At 55.4% G+C, this 17,461-nt stretch overlaps 1 protein-coding gene and 2 long non-coding RNA genes across 7 annotated transcripts in view; 2 read left to right on the top strand and 1 right to left on the bottom strand.

The window, feature by feature from the left end:
* Window positions 1-4,436: 4,436 nt before the first annotated feature.
* Window positions 4,437-17,461, top strand: part of FLI1 (Fli-1 proto-oncogene, ETS transcription factor) — a 122,106-nt gene continuing 109,081 nt past the window's right edge. Inside the window, exons 1-2 of one of the 3 annotated variants that reach the window (XM_082476284.1) lie at window positions 4,437-5,295; window positions 6,505-6,585. In XM_082476284.1, the coding sequence (XP_082332410.1) occupies window positions 6,547-6,585 (39 nt within the window). In that variant the 5' untranslated portion in view covers window positions 4,437-5,295; window positions 6,505-6,546. Of the gene's footprint in view, window positions 5,296-6,504; window positions 6,613-13,336; window positions 14,039-17,461 lie in introns of those variants that run through there. The other 2 variants (XM_082476282.1, XM_082476285.1) reach the window with 2 other exon arrangements.
* Window positions 7,468-13,247, bottom strand: LOC309667650. 3 transcript variants are annotated; one of them, XR_014267877.1, is made up of 4 exons: window positions 12,746-13,247; window positions 12,391-12,541; window positions 12,199-12,261; window positions 11,390-11,843 (listed from the first exon to the last, which is right to left on the bottom strand). It is a non-coding gene; the product is annotated as an uncharacterized lncRNA (long non-coding RNA). The 3 variants fall into 3 exon arrangements; XR_014267878.1 differs by lacking the exons at window positions 11,390-11,843; window positions 12,199-12,261 and adding an exon at window positions 7,468-7,719 and having other exon boundaries at window positions 12,746-13,244; XR_014267879.1 differs by lacking the exon at window positions 12,199-12,261 and having other exon boundaries at window positions 12,746-13,243.
* On the top strand, window positions 7,728-9,916 carry LOC309667652. Its single transcript, XR_014267881.1, has 2 exons — window positions 7,728-9,332; window positions 9,418-9,916. It is a non-coding gene; the product is annotated as an uncharacterized lncRNA (long non-coding RNA).

The raw sequence follows: 17,461 nt of genomic DNA, 5'->3' as shown, positions 1-17,461 counted from the left end.
CAAAGGAAACATTCCACAATTTTTCAACAGGAACAAGGATGGAGTCCATCTCCCAAAAACCTGGAAAAATATAACTGTAGATGAGATTAGTAACATGCTCCTTAGAATTAGGAAAATTTAAGCTAGGACAGGCCTCGGGATTATCTAATAAAATAAAATTAGTTAACTGGTATCCATGAGTAGATAACTTAAGGGGGAGAAAAACTTGCTTAGGGAGTTAGAAGAATGAATCTAAAGTATATAAAAATCTTTGGTCTTCAGAGCACTTCTTTGCCTTAATGCATAGTCCCATTCATTCTCCAGTAACCTCACCTCTTCATCCCCAATCCTGGGAAATTTTACATATTTTAGATTTATAGATGGGGCCGAGGAGGTGAACCTGTCAGCTGGGGGGGGACCGTTTCTCTTGTACCTGTTTGGATTGCTCATTTGTTGCCCCAGCGGTTCTCAGTTCTGGCTCTGGATGCTCCCTGTTTTGCATCCCATGCTACTCATCCTAAGATAGATCCTCTTTTACACTGAGGATATGTATGAATGTGCCAATGCGTGTGTGTGTGTGCGCGCGCACGCGCGAGCACATGTGCGCATGTGTGTGCATGCGCATGTGTTGGTATGTGATGGGAATCAAAGGACTGATCAGGTCACACACATCTTGAAATCTAAAGAGCCCCCGTCTGACCGCTCTTCTCATGGGTTCTGTTCTACTCACTGCCTCTATTTCCTGGACTTATCTCCCCAGGCAAATTTCCCACCCCTTCCCTCTCCTTGTAATTTCCAGGAGCCCAATCTAGGTTTACAGCCTGTCCAGGGCCACAAGAGGACACAGATAGTGAGAGATAAGGAGTGCGACACCTTGCTGACTACACTTTAAAATCTGAAGTTGCTTCTTGGAAGAGCAATTTCCTTCCTTCCTTCCTCCCCCATCATTACGAGCAAAAGCAAATAGGGGACACTGAAACTCAATGTGGTTTTGGACTTTATCTGGGGTGGAAAGAACCCCAAAGACAGAAACACTGCTTTACACACAAGGCCACACATGACCCAAAACAGTGTGGATACACAATAGACATTGATCATCATAGCAAGTTCTAGAAATGTTGAGTCAACATAGTCAATTCCTTTTGCCTGCTTGGAGAAACCAGATCTTGGCAAAATACTATTCCTCAGTTGTACTAGTCTGCGATGGCTGCCATATTAAAATGCCAAAGTCTTAGTGGCTTAAAACATCTATTTTCTCACAGTTCTGGAGACTAGCTGTCCCAGATCCAGGTGTTGGCAAGTTTGTTTTCTCCTAGGCCTCTCTCCTTGGCCTGCAGTTGGTCACCTTCTCGCTGTGTCCTCACATGGTGGTCTTCCTTCTGCGCTCTCACATTTCTGTGTCCTATCTCCTCTACTATAAGGACACCAGCCCTTTTGGATTAGGGCCCATTGTTTTACCTTATTCACCTCTTTAAAGGCCTTATCTCCAAACATAGTCACACTCTGAAGCGTGATCAGGGCTTTAACGTATGAATTTTAGGGGGACACGATTCAGCCCCTAACACCAGTCATCAGGAGCAGAACCAAGACTGGAACCGAGAGTTTCTAACCCTAGAATGTGAATTTGCCTTTGATTCACATCCTTTCCCAGGTTAAATAATCTCACAGAATTACAGCACGCTCTGATTGGGAGGCATCTCGTGATGATCTAATCATAGCTCTCTCATTTGCCAGATAAAGAAGCCGATCCGACTTGTCCTGCTTAGAATCCTAGAACCCATGGATGGCCCAGCTTGGTGCCACCCAGTTATTCCCCCAGTGGGGACCTTTCTTGGATTCCAGTCTCCTGATCTCTAAACTCTACACCAGGGTCACCTGCCACCCAGGCCCTGGACTGCAAATCTACAGCCCAAGGAAGCAGCTTGGTACAGGCTGGTACCTGGAGCAAGAAAGCCCCCACTCCTTCTCCTCTGGAAACAGTTGGAGGGATACACTGGCTTTCATGAGTTTTCCTACCCCTTTCCCCCCCATCCTCCTCTCTTTTGTGCCTTCTTATGGCAGCTGTTACCAATTTCAGCAGTCTTCTTCTGGCAAATCGAAGGCTCCAGGTGACTAAGGGAGTTGGTCATATCCTCCTGGAGGATAGAGAGCCTGTGTCTACTCCCACCCACCCCTGCTCCCAGACTGCGTGGTCAAGGCCAGAGACATCCCTAACCCTCCCCCGCCTCATACATGCACAAACAAGGCAGGCTTCCAGGTCTATGTCCAGTTCTGAAAAGAACTCCAGATTATTCCTCACTTCATTCTCAACTCATCTGTTTTCCCAGGACCAACAAGATTTTATTATTTGCATGACCCTTGGGATGAATGCCCATTCTTGGCTTTTAAAATTACCGGAAGAGTAGGAAATAGGACACGTGCTCAAGCGCACCCACCAGCCCCCAACACACACACACACACACAGAACCCTGAAGAGTTTGGTACAGAACCTGGAGATGGGACACCTCCATCAATTGACCACACGAAGTGTGTTTGGGAAGAGGGATGATCACACGCTCCCTGGTTAAACCATTTATGTAAAAATGCAGCCAACACATGAGCACTGATTTCATGTAACGCTGCAAAGCGGAAAATGAATCAGGATCACTCACTCAGGTGTAATTTTCCTGTCAGTTTCGCCTTAATAACAATGTGATGGTTCCGTGTGCTTTTTCTGTATTTCCTTCTTTAGTTTTTGGTCAGAAAGGAGGGATGTAGCTAAATAATCGTTCTGTTTCTCTGCCTGTCAGTTTCAGTGTGGACAGTAAGTATCCAGACAAACTCAACTCCTGCCTTCAGGGAGCTTACAGTCCAATGAAGGGAACACACCTTAGACAGATGTGTCAACAAATAAGGATGTAATACCAACTGTGAAAACATAAAGAAAAGGGTTAAAAATCTAGGGGCAGGTACTCAAGGGATCTCTTAGAAATCACCTTCAAGAGAAGGAAGGAGGAAGGAGGAAGAGTGGGAGGGAGGGAAAAAGAAAATAAAGGGAGGACAAAGGGAGGAAAAGCCTAATCTGGGTGGTGAGGTATTAATTAGACAATGTGCTTCATTTTCATCTCCTCTAAGATAGCTGAAGCCTTCATTTTCAAATCTCTAACTTTCCTAAAAAGAGCTTACCTTTGAAATGCATGACATTAGTGCAGGATTATAATCTGCTGGAGGAACATCTTCTGTTTTACTCGTGGTTGTGTAGAATAGCGTTTGTTCCCTTTGGGAGGGAAGACAAGCTCTCCAAGAATCCCAAGAACAAAAATACGGGGCCATGGCTCTGGTACTTCAGTCCCTTCCCCTCCCCAGCCCTGTCTTGTTTTCCTAAGCCGTGGCCAGGAATGTGCTGGGCGGGGGCAGCCCGCTGTCAGCACTGAGCCCAGGCAGCCCCAGTCACGGTCCCAGGCTGGCCTTTCACCTCCCAGCTCTCCCGGCCGCTCTTATTAAGCAGCAAAATGTTTCAATATGTTGAGCTTTGGGGGGGAGGGACGGAGAGAAAAATCGGGATATTGTTGAGAAGGAAATAATGAATAACCCTGACGCCCATACCCCCCACGTGGGGAGATCTGGGTGATAAGTGCGCTTTCTCCACAAATGGAATCCAAGCAATTGCCTTTTGGTCAGAAATTTCCAGAGCCAGTTGGAGGGGGAGGAGAGGGAAGAGGGGGAGGTGGAAAGGAGGGAGCAGGTACTAAACAAATTTTCCCAGTGTCCAGAACCAAAGTAGCCAGAGATCTGGGTACCCCAGGAAGGAAGAGGAGGGGAAGGCTGGAGAAACTGAGACTAATTATCAGAGGTGTACAAAACGGTCGGTTTTGTTCTTACAAACCGACACACTCTCTACTCTTACCTGTCACCTCTGCTTTCTTCTCTCCGCCATCCCCTTCCCCCGCCAAAGTTCTGGTCTGGGGCTTGGTAAGCAGTTCCGTTTTACAGGAGACTCTGGAGAGAGGGGCCCAGGGTCTGTGGAGAATGGCCCTGGGATGGGGCAACTGAAAGGCAGTGCAAGCGTGGCCCACAAATCGGAGCCCCATTCAAGGCCAGGTCTACACGTGGCCTACAAGCCAAGAAATGAGCAACATTCCAAATTTCAAGAAAACACAAATCTGAGGACCCAGAAAAAATCCCTTAGTAAGAGTGTTTTATTTTAAAATTGAAGTATAGCTGATTTACAATGTTGTGTTACAGCAAGAGTGTTTTTAAATGTATGTGTATTTTTTAATCAAAACCCCATAATGGTGTTGGTTCCCTGACACTTGCAATCTACTTGCTCTTATAGATGCTGCCTAGAAAATGTGAGTCAGGAGGTAGATGCCTGGAGAGGACCAAATAAGAGAAAGGAGTAACTTTTTTTTTTTTAATTTATTTATTTATGGCTGTGTTGGGTCTTCGTTTCCGTGCGAGGGCTTTCTCTAGTTGTGGCAAGTGGGGGCCACTCTTCATCACGGTGCGCGGGCCTCTCACTATTGCGGCCTCTCTTGTTGTGGAGCACAGTCTCCAGACGCGCAGGCTCAGTAGTTGTGGCTCACGGGCCCAGTTGCTCCGCGGCATGTGGGATCTTCCCGGACCAGGGCTCGAACCCGTGTCCCCTGCATTGGCAGGCAGACTCTCAACCACTGCGCCACCAGGGAAGCCCAGGAGTAACTTTTAAGGAGGAAAAACTTAAGGGCTTGAAAAATCAAAGTAGACATCACTCATATCATTTAAATTTGAAGAATAATTCTTTGCGCTGCAATCGTTTGAAACTGAATAATCAGCTTAAAGAAGGCCCTGGTTTCTCCGTCTCCTCCTGGCTTGACTCGGTTGTGTGTCTTTACATTTATGATACATGGTGGTTTCTGGTGATCCTTGACATTTCCTAGGAACACAGGGAGGTTTCTGGAAAAGCAGCTGGGGGCAGATGGGTGGCTGTGTATTAGAACAATTCATCAGACAGCAGTTGAAATATTGATAAGAAAACGGAAATCAAATTAAGAGACGGAAAAGAGAGAGGAAGAGGGAGTGGGACAGAGAACGCTGGAGAGAGGCGGCGGGGAGGAAAGCTGCAGGACGCACGGACTTGAGTGGTTCCTGCAGCCCCCGAGGATGTGCGGGAGCTGAGGCTGCCTGTCTGGATACGCTGGAAAGAAAGGCAAACGTTGGCTCTGGGCAGCCAGCAGGTTTAATTCCGTTCTGCCAAGGATCAGGAGTCTGGGGGCAGAGGATTCACACCAAGAGCTTGAACGCCCTGGAGCTGTCGGAATCCAGCTCCTGCTGGCGGAGCAGGAAGGGGTGTCTAAGGTGGGTGTTCGTTTGCGAGGGATCTCTGGGGGCGATGCAGGGTCACGGCTGCCTGCTTTCGGTGCAGCCTGGAGGCTTTCTGGGGCTCCTTCTCTCATTCTCTCCCAGGCTTTCTTTTCTGTCCTTTTTTCCCTCCTGCTCACTCTTCTTGCAAATTTCACTCCAACTTTCAAAGAAAATGGGGAGACTCTAGGGCAAGGGCACCAGGGGAGAACAGTGAATGGGAATCTAGGAGCCTGGAGAAACGTACCTGGTCCCTGAACTTGTGTGTCTGTTGTGGCTTCGGGAGCCAAAAAGCTGGAATTCGTTAGTGGGGAGAAAAGCGTTTTATCAGAAACACATTGGCTGCTGTAGAAGCTGCGCCCTGCCACGTTAGAGATGGTTTAAGAGAAGGAAGGGAAGGAAGAGGAGAGAGACAGCAGCCAGACTTGGCCAGGCGGGGAGAGACTCACGCAGAGGCACCTGGCCTCCTAGGGTAGCTTTTGCGTCCTCCAGTCCAAATATTCAAACTTCAGACCCCACCTCCCCTGCCACTAGAAATGAGGCCGCCTCATTCATTGTCTTTGTCTCTGCTGGGGAAACTCCATTTCTTCCAGAAGCGGTGGCGGTGAGGGGTGCGTTCTGGGAAAGGGGCCTCCGTAGACCTCCAGAACCTTGAGCCAGGGGCCCTTCTAAGCGGTCCCCCAGCAGGGAAGAGGGAGACAGCTGGACTGCTAGTGGAGGCCTGGGGTGGGGGGTAGGGGAGTCAGGCAGAAGGTCTGTGCCCCGAGGGCCCCAGCGTGGGCAACTCTGTATATTCTGTTTCCTGGGGCCTCGGGCTGCAAAGCTGAGGAGACCTACCTCTATCCTGGCCACCTTCTCTTCTCTGGCAAGGGCGCACCCATATCGCCACCTCTGCATCCCCAGGTAAGAAACTACACAGGCCCTGGGGGAGACGGGCATCTCCGGTTGCCGATACAAGGTTACAGGACTGCAGGAAAGAGACCCAACGCTGTGAGCTGCCTCTCACCACCACCCCTTGGCCTGAAGCCTGGGGGATAGAGGCGCAGGAAGGGTGAGGGTACCTGCACCCCACCCTCCCTCACTGGTCCAGGTGGATCGGAGCCTCCCAGCCCTCCTGTCGTCTCTCTTTTGCTCTCCCACTTCACCCTGCCCCCCACCATCTCACCCTTGCTCCGCTCGCGGGTGACTGAGGTTTCTCCAACCCAGGTTGGTTCTTGGGCCTTCCCGACCCTTCCTCACCCACCCAGGATGTTTCAGACAGTCCCCGACACGTCGTCTTACGTCAAGGTAAGACATGACAGCGTCTTTAAACAGGTAATGACCCCCCCCCAGCACCCCCCGACCCTCTCCCCGGACCTAGGGTTCCTTCCCCCTTTCCGCGGGAAAAGAGGCGGGTGGAGCGGGCCGCGCTCTTAGCAGGTGGGTGTGGAGCTGGGGCCACTAGCTAGACTGGATGAGGATGGGGCAGACCCTCGGGAATCCCTGGTTGAGGACCAAGCCTCTTGGCCGCTTCTGTTTGGGAGAATGGAGGTGGGCGAGCCCGGTGATGGCCGTGCAGGAAAGCCGAGACGCCGGCACCGGGACCCGCGGGCCAGCGTCCGGTCCCGATGGCTCGTGCGCCCACGCCGCGCCGTGCACAGCAGGTTCCCCGAGTCAGGGGTCTGTGTGGACAAGAGTGTGAGGGTGTGAGCGCGCGCGTGTGGGTGCGGGCAGGTGATCGCGACGCGCTTCTCTTACGGGTTCGACACCCCCGGTCCTCAAGCCCACCTTCTTCGGCTCCACCGGCCCCTCAAAAGCGCAGATTCCTGTATTTGAAGGTATATCGAAGGGGGTTGGGTTTTTTTGGGTTTTTTTTTTTTTTCCTTTTCCACAGCAGTTCCCAAGAATGTAAACAAACCGAGGCCAGGACATCTGGGTTACACGTTTAATGAAAATCCGCCAGCGGGGCGGGCCGAAGGTGCGGAGCTGCCCGGGGTGGGGACCGCGGCGAGGTCCCCTCGCAGCCCAAGCGCGACCTCCCACCTTCCGGGTAGCAGCCCAGATCCTTCCCCAGCTCCGAAAAGGAAGGACCGCTGCGGCTCGGCAAACTAACTCCCACCTCCTTAGGTCTCGGCTCCGCCCCTCCTTCCCGAAACCCCGCCCCGAGAGGCCCCCGCCCCTCCCTCCTGCCCCCCTCCGCTGCGTCCAGCACCCGCGAATGCCTGGCGGAGTGACCGTCTGCGGGCACCGGGCACCTCGACGGCGTGGGGACTCTCGGGTCTTATCTGGGCGCGTCAATTTTGCGTCCAGCCCTCCTGCTGTTTCTCTCAAGGGAAATCTGTTGACACCAAGTAGCATCTTCCCCGCCTGTGGTCTGAAGGAGTCCATAGTCCCTTTGGGGAAGCCAGGTTTTGGAGGCTTGGCCGGGAAGGGGTGTTTAATCTATCAGTGATGAATGAATGAAAAACGAGTGAATCAATGGATGGGTAATCAGTAAACGGATGGGTGGATAGATGGCTCCCAGGAGGTGGCAGAGCAGACACAGACTACAGCGAGCTCGGTTCGAGGCGTCCAGGCTTCCTGAGGGGTTATGGGCGCGGTAACCGCTCCCACCCCACCGCTCCCGGGACGCGGGGCGCAGCTGACCCGGCTCTCACTCCCGGCTCTGCCCCGAGGGCTGCGAAGGGCCCCGGGGCGGGGAGCTGCAGTCTCTCTCCCATCCACTGGGACCCCCGAGCCTGCACACACCCGGGGACCCAAAACCTTAAGGCTGACCCAGGGGGGCAAGTGGGAGCCCGGGAGCCTGACCCAGGCCAAGAGTCAGAGAGGAAGCAAACGGGCCCCGGGGAGTGGAGGGAGCCGCTGGGGGAGGGCGAGAGGGGCGGCAGTCTACGAGCTCTGGCCGCCAGGGGAGCCGCTCGCCGCAGGAGCTCCTTTCAAGGGGAAAAAATGGATTTTTCGGCAGCCACAAAGTTTGTATTGTTGCACAAAGAGGTGCATTGATGAGGTCGGGAGGTCCGCGGGGCGGTGACAATCTTGGGTCTGTTCCGAAGGCTCCCTACGCCTACCATTTGCCAGAGGGGCACAAACAGTCCCCGGCCGCCAAGCCCCGGCCATCCCGCCTCAGCACTCGGCTTCGATATTATTGACAAACACGGCAGGTCCAGGCGCCCGGGCCCCAGGAGCCAGGAGACGAGCCGGGCCCTGGGGAACCAAGGGTGCCCACTCCACCCGGGCAGCGATCTGGGTTCCAAGTGCTCAAGGAGGACAGCGCAGGCGAGAGCGTAGGGCGGGTTTGAGGCTGGAAGGAGCAAGAGAAAGGTGAAAAGGGGGAGAGCATTGTATTTGTACTAACTTATTTAATATTAATAGCAACCCTAGGAGGTGGTCCATTTTGCAGATGAGAAACTGAGGCATTGAGAGGTTAACGTAACCCAGTTTACAAGGGGCAGAGCCAAGATACAAACAATAAGGGCAAAGTTGTGCTGACCGCCAGGCGAGTTCTAAACACTCACTTCATCTTTACAACAGCCCTTTGAGGTAGATCCTATTATAAAACCAACGTACAGATGAGGACATTGAAGCACAGAGAGGTTAAGGAACTTGTCCAAGGCCACAGAGCTGGTAAGTGCAGAGCTAGAATATAAACCCAAGGAGCCGGGTTTCCCAATGCGAATGTTCAACCAGGACGTTCCACTTGCAGGTATCGGGGAGGGGCAGGAGACCCAGTGCAGGAACCCTGACCACGTCCTTGCGAGGTGCCCGCACTGGGCAAAGCACGTCTCAATCCCAGCGCCAGGAGCACATCCCCGAAGACCCCTCGCCGCCCCACTCGAGACTGGCAGGGTCCCCCACTTTCCCTCTTTACGAGTCTCCCAGACTCCTTGCTCTCGCTCCCCCTCCAACCAGCGTGCTGGTTCAGCCCACGCTGCATTCTGGGGGAGACTCCCCCCAGCCAGACGAAAAGAGGCTGGTAGCCCCAGAATGTTCGCAACGGCACGGCCCAGGGGCAGCATCTGGCCGGCAGGTCCTGAAACGGCGTTTCAAGGACACAGGTCTGTACTTTGCATGCTGTTTGGGGCGGCTGGGAGGCAGGGCGGCTGGAGATTTGGAAAGGCTGAATTCTCCCTTCCCCCAAAGCCCCCATCTAGGCGCCGCCACCGGGTGAGGGTCCCGGCACCTGGCTGGTCTCCACCTCTTGTCAGCCTGCGCTCTCTGGTCAGTCTCGGACTCCCTTGGGATTTCCTCCTCGACGCCGCGTGGTCTGGGGACCCGGCCCCGGAGCGCCAGGGGCTCGGGGCGCAGAGACCCTCCCCCTCCCGGGCCCTCCCGCCGCCGCGGCCTCCCACGTAGCGTTTTGAACCCTCTTGGCGCTAAGGCAAGAACGAGCGTGGGGAGCGGGCCGGGCCAGCAGAGGCTCTAAATCTTCCTTCAATCTGTGAGTCGATGAAGTCTGAGAAACAAATTCAAAGCAGGCGCGCCTGCAGAGCCTTCCTGCAGAAATATTCCCCGGCATTCAAGCGCATCCAGGGGCGGCTCGAGCTGCCTTGTTTGGCTAAGGTCAGACGAGACTCGAGTTCTCCAATAAAAATAAATCTCAAATTAATTATGGCCTCGAGCGAGGGGCCAGACACTTGAAGCTGCAGTTGTGCAGTCTGGAGTTTTGGCGCTCGTTCGCCCATCCCTCCCCCGCGCGCCCTCCCCCACCCCCCTTGCCAGCTCGAATACCCGCCGAGGCCGCCGGGCCGGAGGGGCCGGGAGGAGGGAGGACGAAAGGGGAAGGACCCGCCCGAGACGCCCTGCCAAGCCTGGCATCTTTCGGGGTTTCAAGTGACCGGAGGCCCCGAGGTCTGGAGGCACCCCAGGGACCCGGCTCCGGTTGTCGCGTCCTCCCACCCCCAACCCGGGCTGGGACCGAAGAAGCCCGGGAAGCCGCGTCTGGAAAGTCTTGACCGGGTCAAAAGGGCTGACATTGAGCGAGCCAAGACACGTTTCACCCCGCCGCTCCCCTCCCGGGGGAAGCAGGACTTCCGCATCTTTGAAAATATTGTCAAGTGCGGATGGTGCGAGGCAAGTCGCCCCACCACAGTTGCAATGAAAATGCTCCAAGTCCAAAGGTTTCCTGAGTATTCGCCCCCGTGGGCATGCTTTCTGCAAGTGACCTTAGACTTAGAAACGTGTGGTGGGCTCTTTTGTTGGTCCCCCTCACCCCACCCCGACCCCCGGTTGCTAGCTTTTGTTTTCAGTGCCGGTTCGGCTCCCTTGGCTGTGAGCTTCCCCTGACTTGAAAGCCAGCCGGGGCTGGTGGAGTGGGCAGGATGGTACTGGGCCATCAGCTCCTGGTCACCAGCCCTGCCCAGTCTGGGAAAGGGAGAGGCAGGACAGTCTCTGGTGAGCCAGGAAAGAGGGTGTGAGCAAATGCGTGGGCTGGGGTAACAAGCCCCTAGCTGGGCCAGGAGAAGGGAGAGGAGGGGGAGGGGAGAGGGCAGAAGAGGGGTGAGGAGAGAGAAGGGGAAGGATTTCCCCCTCCCCAGCTCCAAGACCATTTTCATCTGTAGCCGCCTCACCACAGGCTCTCTATCAATTTGTCTCAATGCAAACATTCGAAATATTCTCTTTGGCTGCTCGTGAAAACAATGTGAGCTGCCAGGATCAAACCATCTTTCCAGATGTCTGGTGGTAACCACATTAAACAGGGCAGACTTGTTTACTGTTGTGTTTGGTTAGGGCTTTTTTCCCCCTTCAGGATTTAAAAAAGCAGCAGCAGCAGTGGAGTGGGACATCAAACCCAGAGTTACATAAGTGGGCAGCCCTGCCCACTGCCATGCCAGTGCGGGTCACAGGGAGACGCAGATTCCCTCAGAGGGCTCTTCAGAGTTGGGGGGGGGCTCTTCTTTCTGGGTGGAGGACCTTGTGAATGGACAGGAGCTTCTGACAGAGGGGCTGGTAAACACTCAAAGCCACGGCCCCAGTGCCAGTCAGTGAGTCACTAAGGGGTGACAGCTGTACCAGTGCCAGCCTCTTCCCCCTCCCCACCATCTTCAAAATTATGAAATTGCCAGAAGCTTTGGTTTTACAGGCAGAAACAGAAAGTGCTGTTGAGTTCCACAGCTCAAGCAGGAGGGCAAGTCCCCATTTTAATCTAGTTCCACATTGAGTTCTCCCTAGGGGAGAGGCAGCTCCTGCTAAAAGGAGTTGGGGGTACTAGAGATGTTGGGGTGACTTACTGATCGGAGCAGTGAAGCCAATCTGTTATTTACCAGGCTGGACAGGAGTTGGGAAGAGACACCTGGCCAATGTTTGGCCACAGAGGTGCCTTCTCAAGTACTAGGAAGACCGGGTGTAGAAGGGGGAGACGCTGGCTGGCCTGCGGTGGCCTTTAACGGCCTGAGTGTTTGCCCAGCACCAGGAAGGGGGCCTCTGGCCGTAGACTGGAGTTCTCTGTGCCTGAAAGAGGGGGAATGTGGCCCGGGGGTGCCGGGTTTCTGGTCAGGTCCGTGTGGGAAGCGGTCTCCCCGCTCCCTCCTGAAAGCCTTGTTGTCGTTTGAAGGTCGGCAGAGTCTGGGCTGAAAAGGAAACAATTTGGGGTTTGAAAGGATGTAATTCATTCTTCCTTTCCCTTTAACCTCTTTCCTCTCTGGAAAGCATGTGGAAACGCTGAAGGGAAGAGAGAAAGAGGGCGGGCGTCGGGGCCGAGGGGAGGAAAGGGTTAAGCCTGATTTCTTTTAATTGAACTCCAGAACTGGTGGCCCCAGGCAAAGGGGGGGACTGACCCCGCTAGCGGTAACCAGATGTGGCGGTCCCAGGGGAGCCCCCGAGCAGACCCCTGGATTGAGAAGCAGACAGGAGGTGGGGGGGGGGCCGGCCCGGCCCCCATCCCACCCCCATCCCATCCCCCACCCCTCTCCCCCGTACGCGCACCGAGTCACAATCGCTGGCAAGCTGCATCCGCCACTCCAGGTCTGGTCACGTTCAGACCTGTGTCTGTATTCGAACCCAAAATTGGAGCTGAATTGATGAGACTAATTTCGAGAGGGGGGTGGGGGGAGGGAGGGAGGCCAGCGAGCTCTCGGGCTCAACTGCTCCTGAAGAAATAAAGAATTAATAAGTCACCTTTTTCGCCGCTGTGGACACCCTTTTGAAAATTTTTCTTTCCAATTGACTCGGATCTCCTCTGGATTTTTTTTTCCTCTTTCTCCGGGTGGACTCTTAAATAAAAGTGAGAAAGTCCAAAGCGTGGTCTGGAGAGCGTGGACAAGGTAACCTGTTTCGGAGGAGGTCGGGGAGAAGCGAGTCAGGCCGAGAGCGCCCGGGGGTCCCCTCGCTGCGCCAACTGGAGCGGGCGGCGGCACTGCGGAGGGACCCGGGAGGTCTCCGGATGGCGGAGCCCGACAAGGCGGGCCGAGGGAGGTTGGCCTCACGGCGGGGTGGGGATGATGGTCTGGAGCCCCGGCCCCGGGGGTCTCACCCGGGAGAAGTCTGGGTCGGTGTGGGGATGTTGCCTGCTGTGCTTTGGAGACCCGCCGGCCAGCCTGGAGGGATCGTCTCGCCGTAGTGTAGGTTTCTCGGGGCCCAAGGTGGCTTTGCACAGGCGGCTTTGACCCGAGTGCCAGGGCTTGGGCCATCGGGTCGGGGTATGTGCCGGGGGGTTGACCCTAGAAGGCGCGGAGCAGTGGCCTGGGGTGCCGCAGGTCCCGGCCCTCGGCGGGCGCCGGGACCTCCCCGGGAGCGGAGGGGCCGAGGCGCTCCTCCCCGCGTGCGTCCCTCCGCTAACAGCTCGCTGGGAGCCGAGTCCACGCCCCCGACTGCCGGGGTCCGTCCGAAACCGCCCCGAGTCCGCGTCGATGGGTGAGCCGCTCCGGGAGTCTGCGCGACTCCGCAGCCCAGGGCCCGAGTGGAAAAATTCCCATTGGATGCACTTTCTAATGGTTGGTCGGCTTCGGTCGCGTCCGGATCTTCCCGGGCAGTAGGCTCCAGGTTGTCCCCAGCCCGAGTAAACTCTCCCGCCCCCCGCCTCCCCCCCCCACCCCCGAAAAAGTTTGACTCCGGCTGGAAAAAACATTAATGAACGTATCTGTGGGAAGAAACGGAAAGTGAATGAGTCAGGAAGGCCACCTTCGGCCAACGGCCCCTGGAAAGGAAGGAGGCCAAAGGCGTTCGGTGTTGGACTTTGGGGGAAGGTGTGGGGGGAGGCGTGCAGACTGCGGGAATCAGGGCGCGGGCGCCGGGCGTGGACCCCGGCATTGTTCCCAGCTCGCTCTTATCTCCCGGGAGCAAGTATCCTGTGTGCGCAGCGCATGAATGTATCTGGGCATCTCCGCGTGTATTTATATAGTGTGTGTGATGCGAAAAGCAGGACCCGCGGAGGGGAGGAAGAGGGGGTGTGAGGGGGGGAGAGGGAAGACGAGGGAGAGCAGAGGGGAGAGAAGAGAAGAGAGAGGAGAGCGAGAGACAGAGAGAGAGAGAGAGAGAGAGAGATAGGACTTCCTCCCCATTCGCAAAGTGAAGTCACTTCCCAAAATTAGCTGAAAAAAAGTTTCATCCGGTTAACTGTCTCTTTTTCGCTCCGCTACAACAACAAACGTGCACAGGGGAGCGAGGGCAGGGCGCTCGCGGGGGGCACGCAGGGAGGGCCCAGGGCGCCAGAGAGGCCGCGCCGGGCTAATCCGAAGGGGCTGCGAGGTCAGGCTGTAACCGGGTCAATGTGTGGAATATTGGGGGGCTCGGCTGCAGACTTGGCCAAATGGACGGGACTATTAAGGTAAGCGACCGGGCGGTGGGCGCGGAGCGCCGGGGTCGGCCGGGGCGGCGAGGCGGCGGGCAGGCTGGGCGCGGGGCGCCGGGGTCCCGGAAGACGTGGCCACTCTCCCTTCCTTCCGCGCCCCGGCTTCGCGCCGTCTCCTCCCGCGCTCGGGTGGCGAGTCTCGCAGGCGGGGGCGAGCCGCCGGGCTCCCCGCCGAGGGCGATCTCCCCCGCACCCCTTGCCCGGAGCGGAGCCCGGCCCCCTCCCACCGCGCTGCCGGCCGGGCTGCGGGCGGGGGCGGCGGCGTGAAACCCGGGGAGCCGGGCGCTGATCGCAGCCGTGGGCCGGAGACCTCCGGGGCCACCACTCCCACCCGGCGAGCCGGGCACCTCGGCCCCGGCGCTGGGCACCCGCCCGGCGGCCGGCTTCCTCTCCCCCGAGGCCGAAGACGGCGGGGGCGGGCGGGCAGCCGCCAGCAGCCCGGGCCGCTGCCGGGAGGGCCCAGGGGCGGGCAAGTGGATTGGTTGCAGGCGGATCGGGGTGCGAGCGAGTGTGTCTGGGGGTCTGTGTGCGCGGGCTGCTCCAGATGGAAGCCCTGTTTACATGTCAGCGCGGGCCGGCTTCCCTGCCTCTTGGTACTTCTGTTGCCGGGCTCTCGGCGCTCGGGAGCTGCCGGCTCGTCGGGACTAACGGGCCGGCCTCGCCGCTCCTCCGCCGGGGCATCTTTTTCCCGGCCGCTCCGCGCCGCTGCGCACGCCCGGCTCCCGCACTCCGCGCCCGGGCTCCCACCGGCCTCTCGAAGAGGGTCCCGCGCCTGCGGAGCCGCTCCTCCTAAAGTGAGCGGCCCTGAGCCGGCGGCCCGGAGGACTGCCGGGCGGCCAAACCCTACCCCCCAGCCCCTAGCCTCACCCCGCGCCTCGCGCCCGGGTCCACGTTGCCAAGTGCAGCCCAGAGGGACGGGTGAGGGTCTGGGTTTCACCGCAGGCTTCACGAGGGTTGACTGCCTGCTCCCTCTGGAAGGGGGAAGTGGAGCCAGAAGCAGAGAGGAGGGACAGCCCCTAATGAGACTGGCCTTAAGAGGCCCGAGAGGAATGAATGGGACCAGGAGTTGGCTGCGAGGCTGTCCCCCAACACCAAGCCCGAGTCGGTCTGGAAAAGCTATTAGTCTGGTGAGGTGGGGGCTGGCAGAGCCCGCCATTCCCGGAACCCAGAGGAATCAAGTCTTTGCTCAGGGCTGAGGAAGAGGAGGCAGATGTCGGGCTCGGAGAATTCAGGAGATTTTTATCATTTGGGTGGGGTAGTGGTTTTTATTTTCTAAGTTTTTTGTTGTTTTTTTTTTCTCTGAAAGTTTGAAATATGCTGACTTAAGTAAAAGGCACCAACAGCAGGAACTTGAAAATGTGGAGATGAGATTACTGATTGTGTTGGGTTGAAGGGAGCCTCTGTGAGTCTGGGTTTCTCCACTTTAAAGTGCTTGGGTGAAGAATGGGTGAGAGGGCATTCCTGCAGGGAGGTGGTCACCCACCGGTCATTTCATGCCAGCTTCTCTTCTCGTTGGTGGGTGCGTGCAAGTGTCTCAGTATCCCTGGTTTAGGAATGAGATGCTCCACTCTAGAAAACTCCCCTCACTAGGATGCTTGCCACTTACCCAGAAGGCCCCCAGCTGACCCGGAAGGGTGGTAAGATGGCTCCAGGGTCTTGATGTGGACACCCTAAGGAGAAGTGAAGCAATATCTCCCCAATGCTCAGACCTCTCAGCACAGGCCCTGAGGGCAGGGAGGAAGCTGTGGTCTGTGAACCCAAGATGTGCTAACCTCTTTAGATGCACACACAGGGATTGGCATGGCCGTCAATGAGAACAAGCTTAGACCAGGACCCTGGCGCTTCATGCCAGGGTGGGAGTGACAGGGTTCCTTCTCACCTGGGTGATGGGAGCATGTGAGTCCCGTCCAGACCCTCCCCGGAGCACCTTTGTCTCTGGTCCAGGTTACCTGGCTGCCCTGCTGGTGGGCAGAGCAGTGGCTTTTCAAGCAGGCTTCTTCACTGCCCGGCGTTCTGAAGGATTGAGTGTTTAGTTACACTTTGGTATTGAAATTGTGTGAAAGCCACAGTTTCCTGTTCATGGGTGACCTTCGGATCTCGGGGTTCCCAGACCCCACTCCCACATTGGTTCAAACACTGTGTTTGGAGAGGACGGTGGACAAGGTGAGGCCAGGTCTCTGTGCGAGGATGCACAGTCCATTCAGCCAGTATGAGCTTCAAACTCTTTGTAAAAGTGAAATAGCGAGACTAGATTACCTCTACAATAGTGCCTTTCCAATCCTTTCAGTTCCTAAAATATCACGCTCACATGCTCTTGCAAGAACATGTACCTCCGTGTCCACAAAATCCAGTTCTAGGCTGAGAGAGGTCAGAAGACACCACATACCATGTCGAATTTGTAGACACAGATTCAGAATGTGTGTTCCCAGTTTGAATGGCCTTGACAAGTCATCTTTGACTAATTCTGGATGTGATTTTTATGCACCTGCGTATTTCTTCCTCATATATGAAGCATACTTATATTTCAAAATACCTCTGGGTCTCATCACTGGGGAGCTGTTTGGTCCAGAATGCCAGGGAAGTCTGGATTCCTTTGCAGAACTTTTTACTTTGTGCATAATTTGCACAACTTCGTGTGATTGCAAAATCTTAACTTCATCACCCTTGTTATAATAAGTCCTTCTGTATTACTCTCTCTTCTCTCCAAGCATGTCTCCTGGGAAGGCTCCGAGCATCATGTTGGGAGCACCAAAATTTGCAGGAGGCCTTCCACTGTTCTTTTGCCACAGATAAGTTAGTCTAAATGTTAAACAACACCCTATACCACCCTGCTCCCCACGGTGATGGTATCAGTTGTTGAAAAGCACGTGATACTGGTTGCTGCTTTAAGAATGACCTGGTTTCCAAAACTGCATCTTAGTTCTAGGCAGTCTTCAATTGAATCTACTTATTTCATCTATGGAAGCTTGATTCAGTCAATGCACATGGACCATTAAAGATGGGGAAACAGTCAGAGAAAATGCAGACCTGGTGAATGAAATAGGGAAATGAACTGGGGACTCCGAGTCAGAAAACCTGGGCTCATTCTCGGTTCTGCTGCTCAGTTGCTGTGTGTCCTATAGCAAGGCACTAAGCTCCTGGAGACTCAGTTTTCTCATCTATAAAATGGGGCCAAAGTACCTCCTTGCCGTAGGTCACAGTAAGGATTCAATAAAATCTGGTACCTTTGTTGACTGTACATTAGTTGAATTTCTCCTTGGGAGCAGGGCTTGTGGGGATCGACTGGGCAGAAAATTAGATCATGGGTATGGATTTATTATAATAGGTATTTCATTAATGCTCTGAATCTTAATTAGGGGTCTCATGTTCCAAGGCTCTGGTTTATGTGTTGAGGATAAA

Source organism: Balaenoptera physalus, assembly GCF_965194825.1.
Source record: "Balaenoptera physalus genome assembly, chromosome: 10".
In the NCBI taxonomy this organism is placed as follows: Eukaryota; Metazoa; Chordata; class Mammalia; order Artiodactyla; family Balaenopteridae; genus Balaenoptera; species Balaenoptera physalus.
This window is presented reverse-complemented; position numbering and strand designations above follow the sequence as displayed.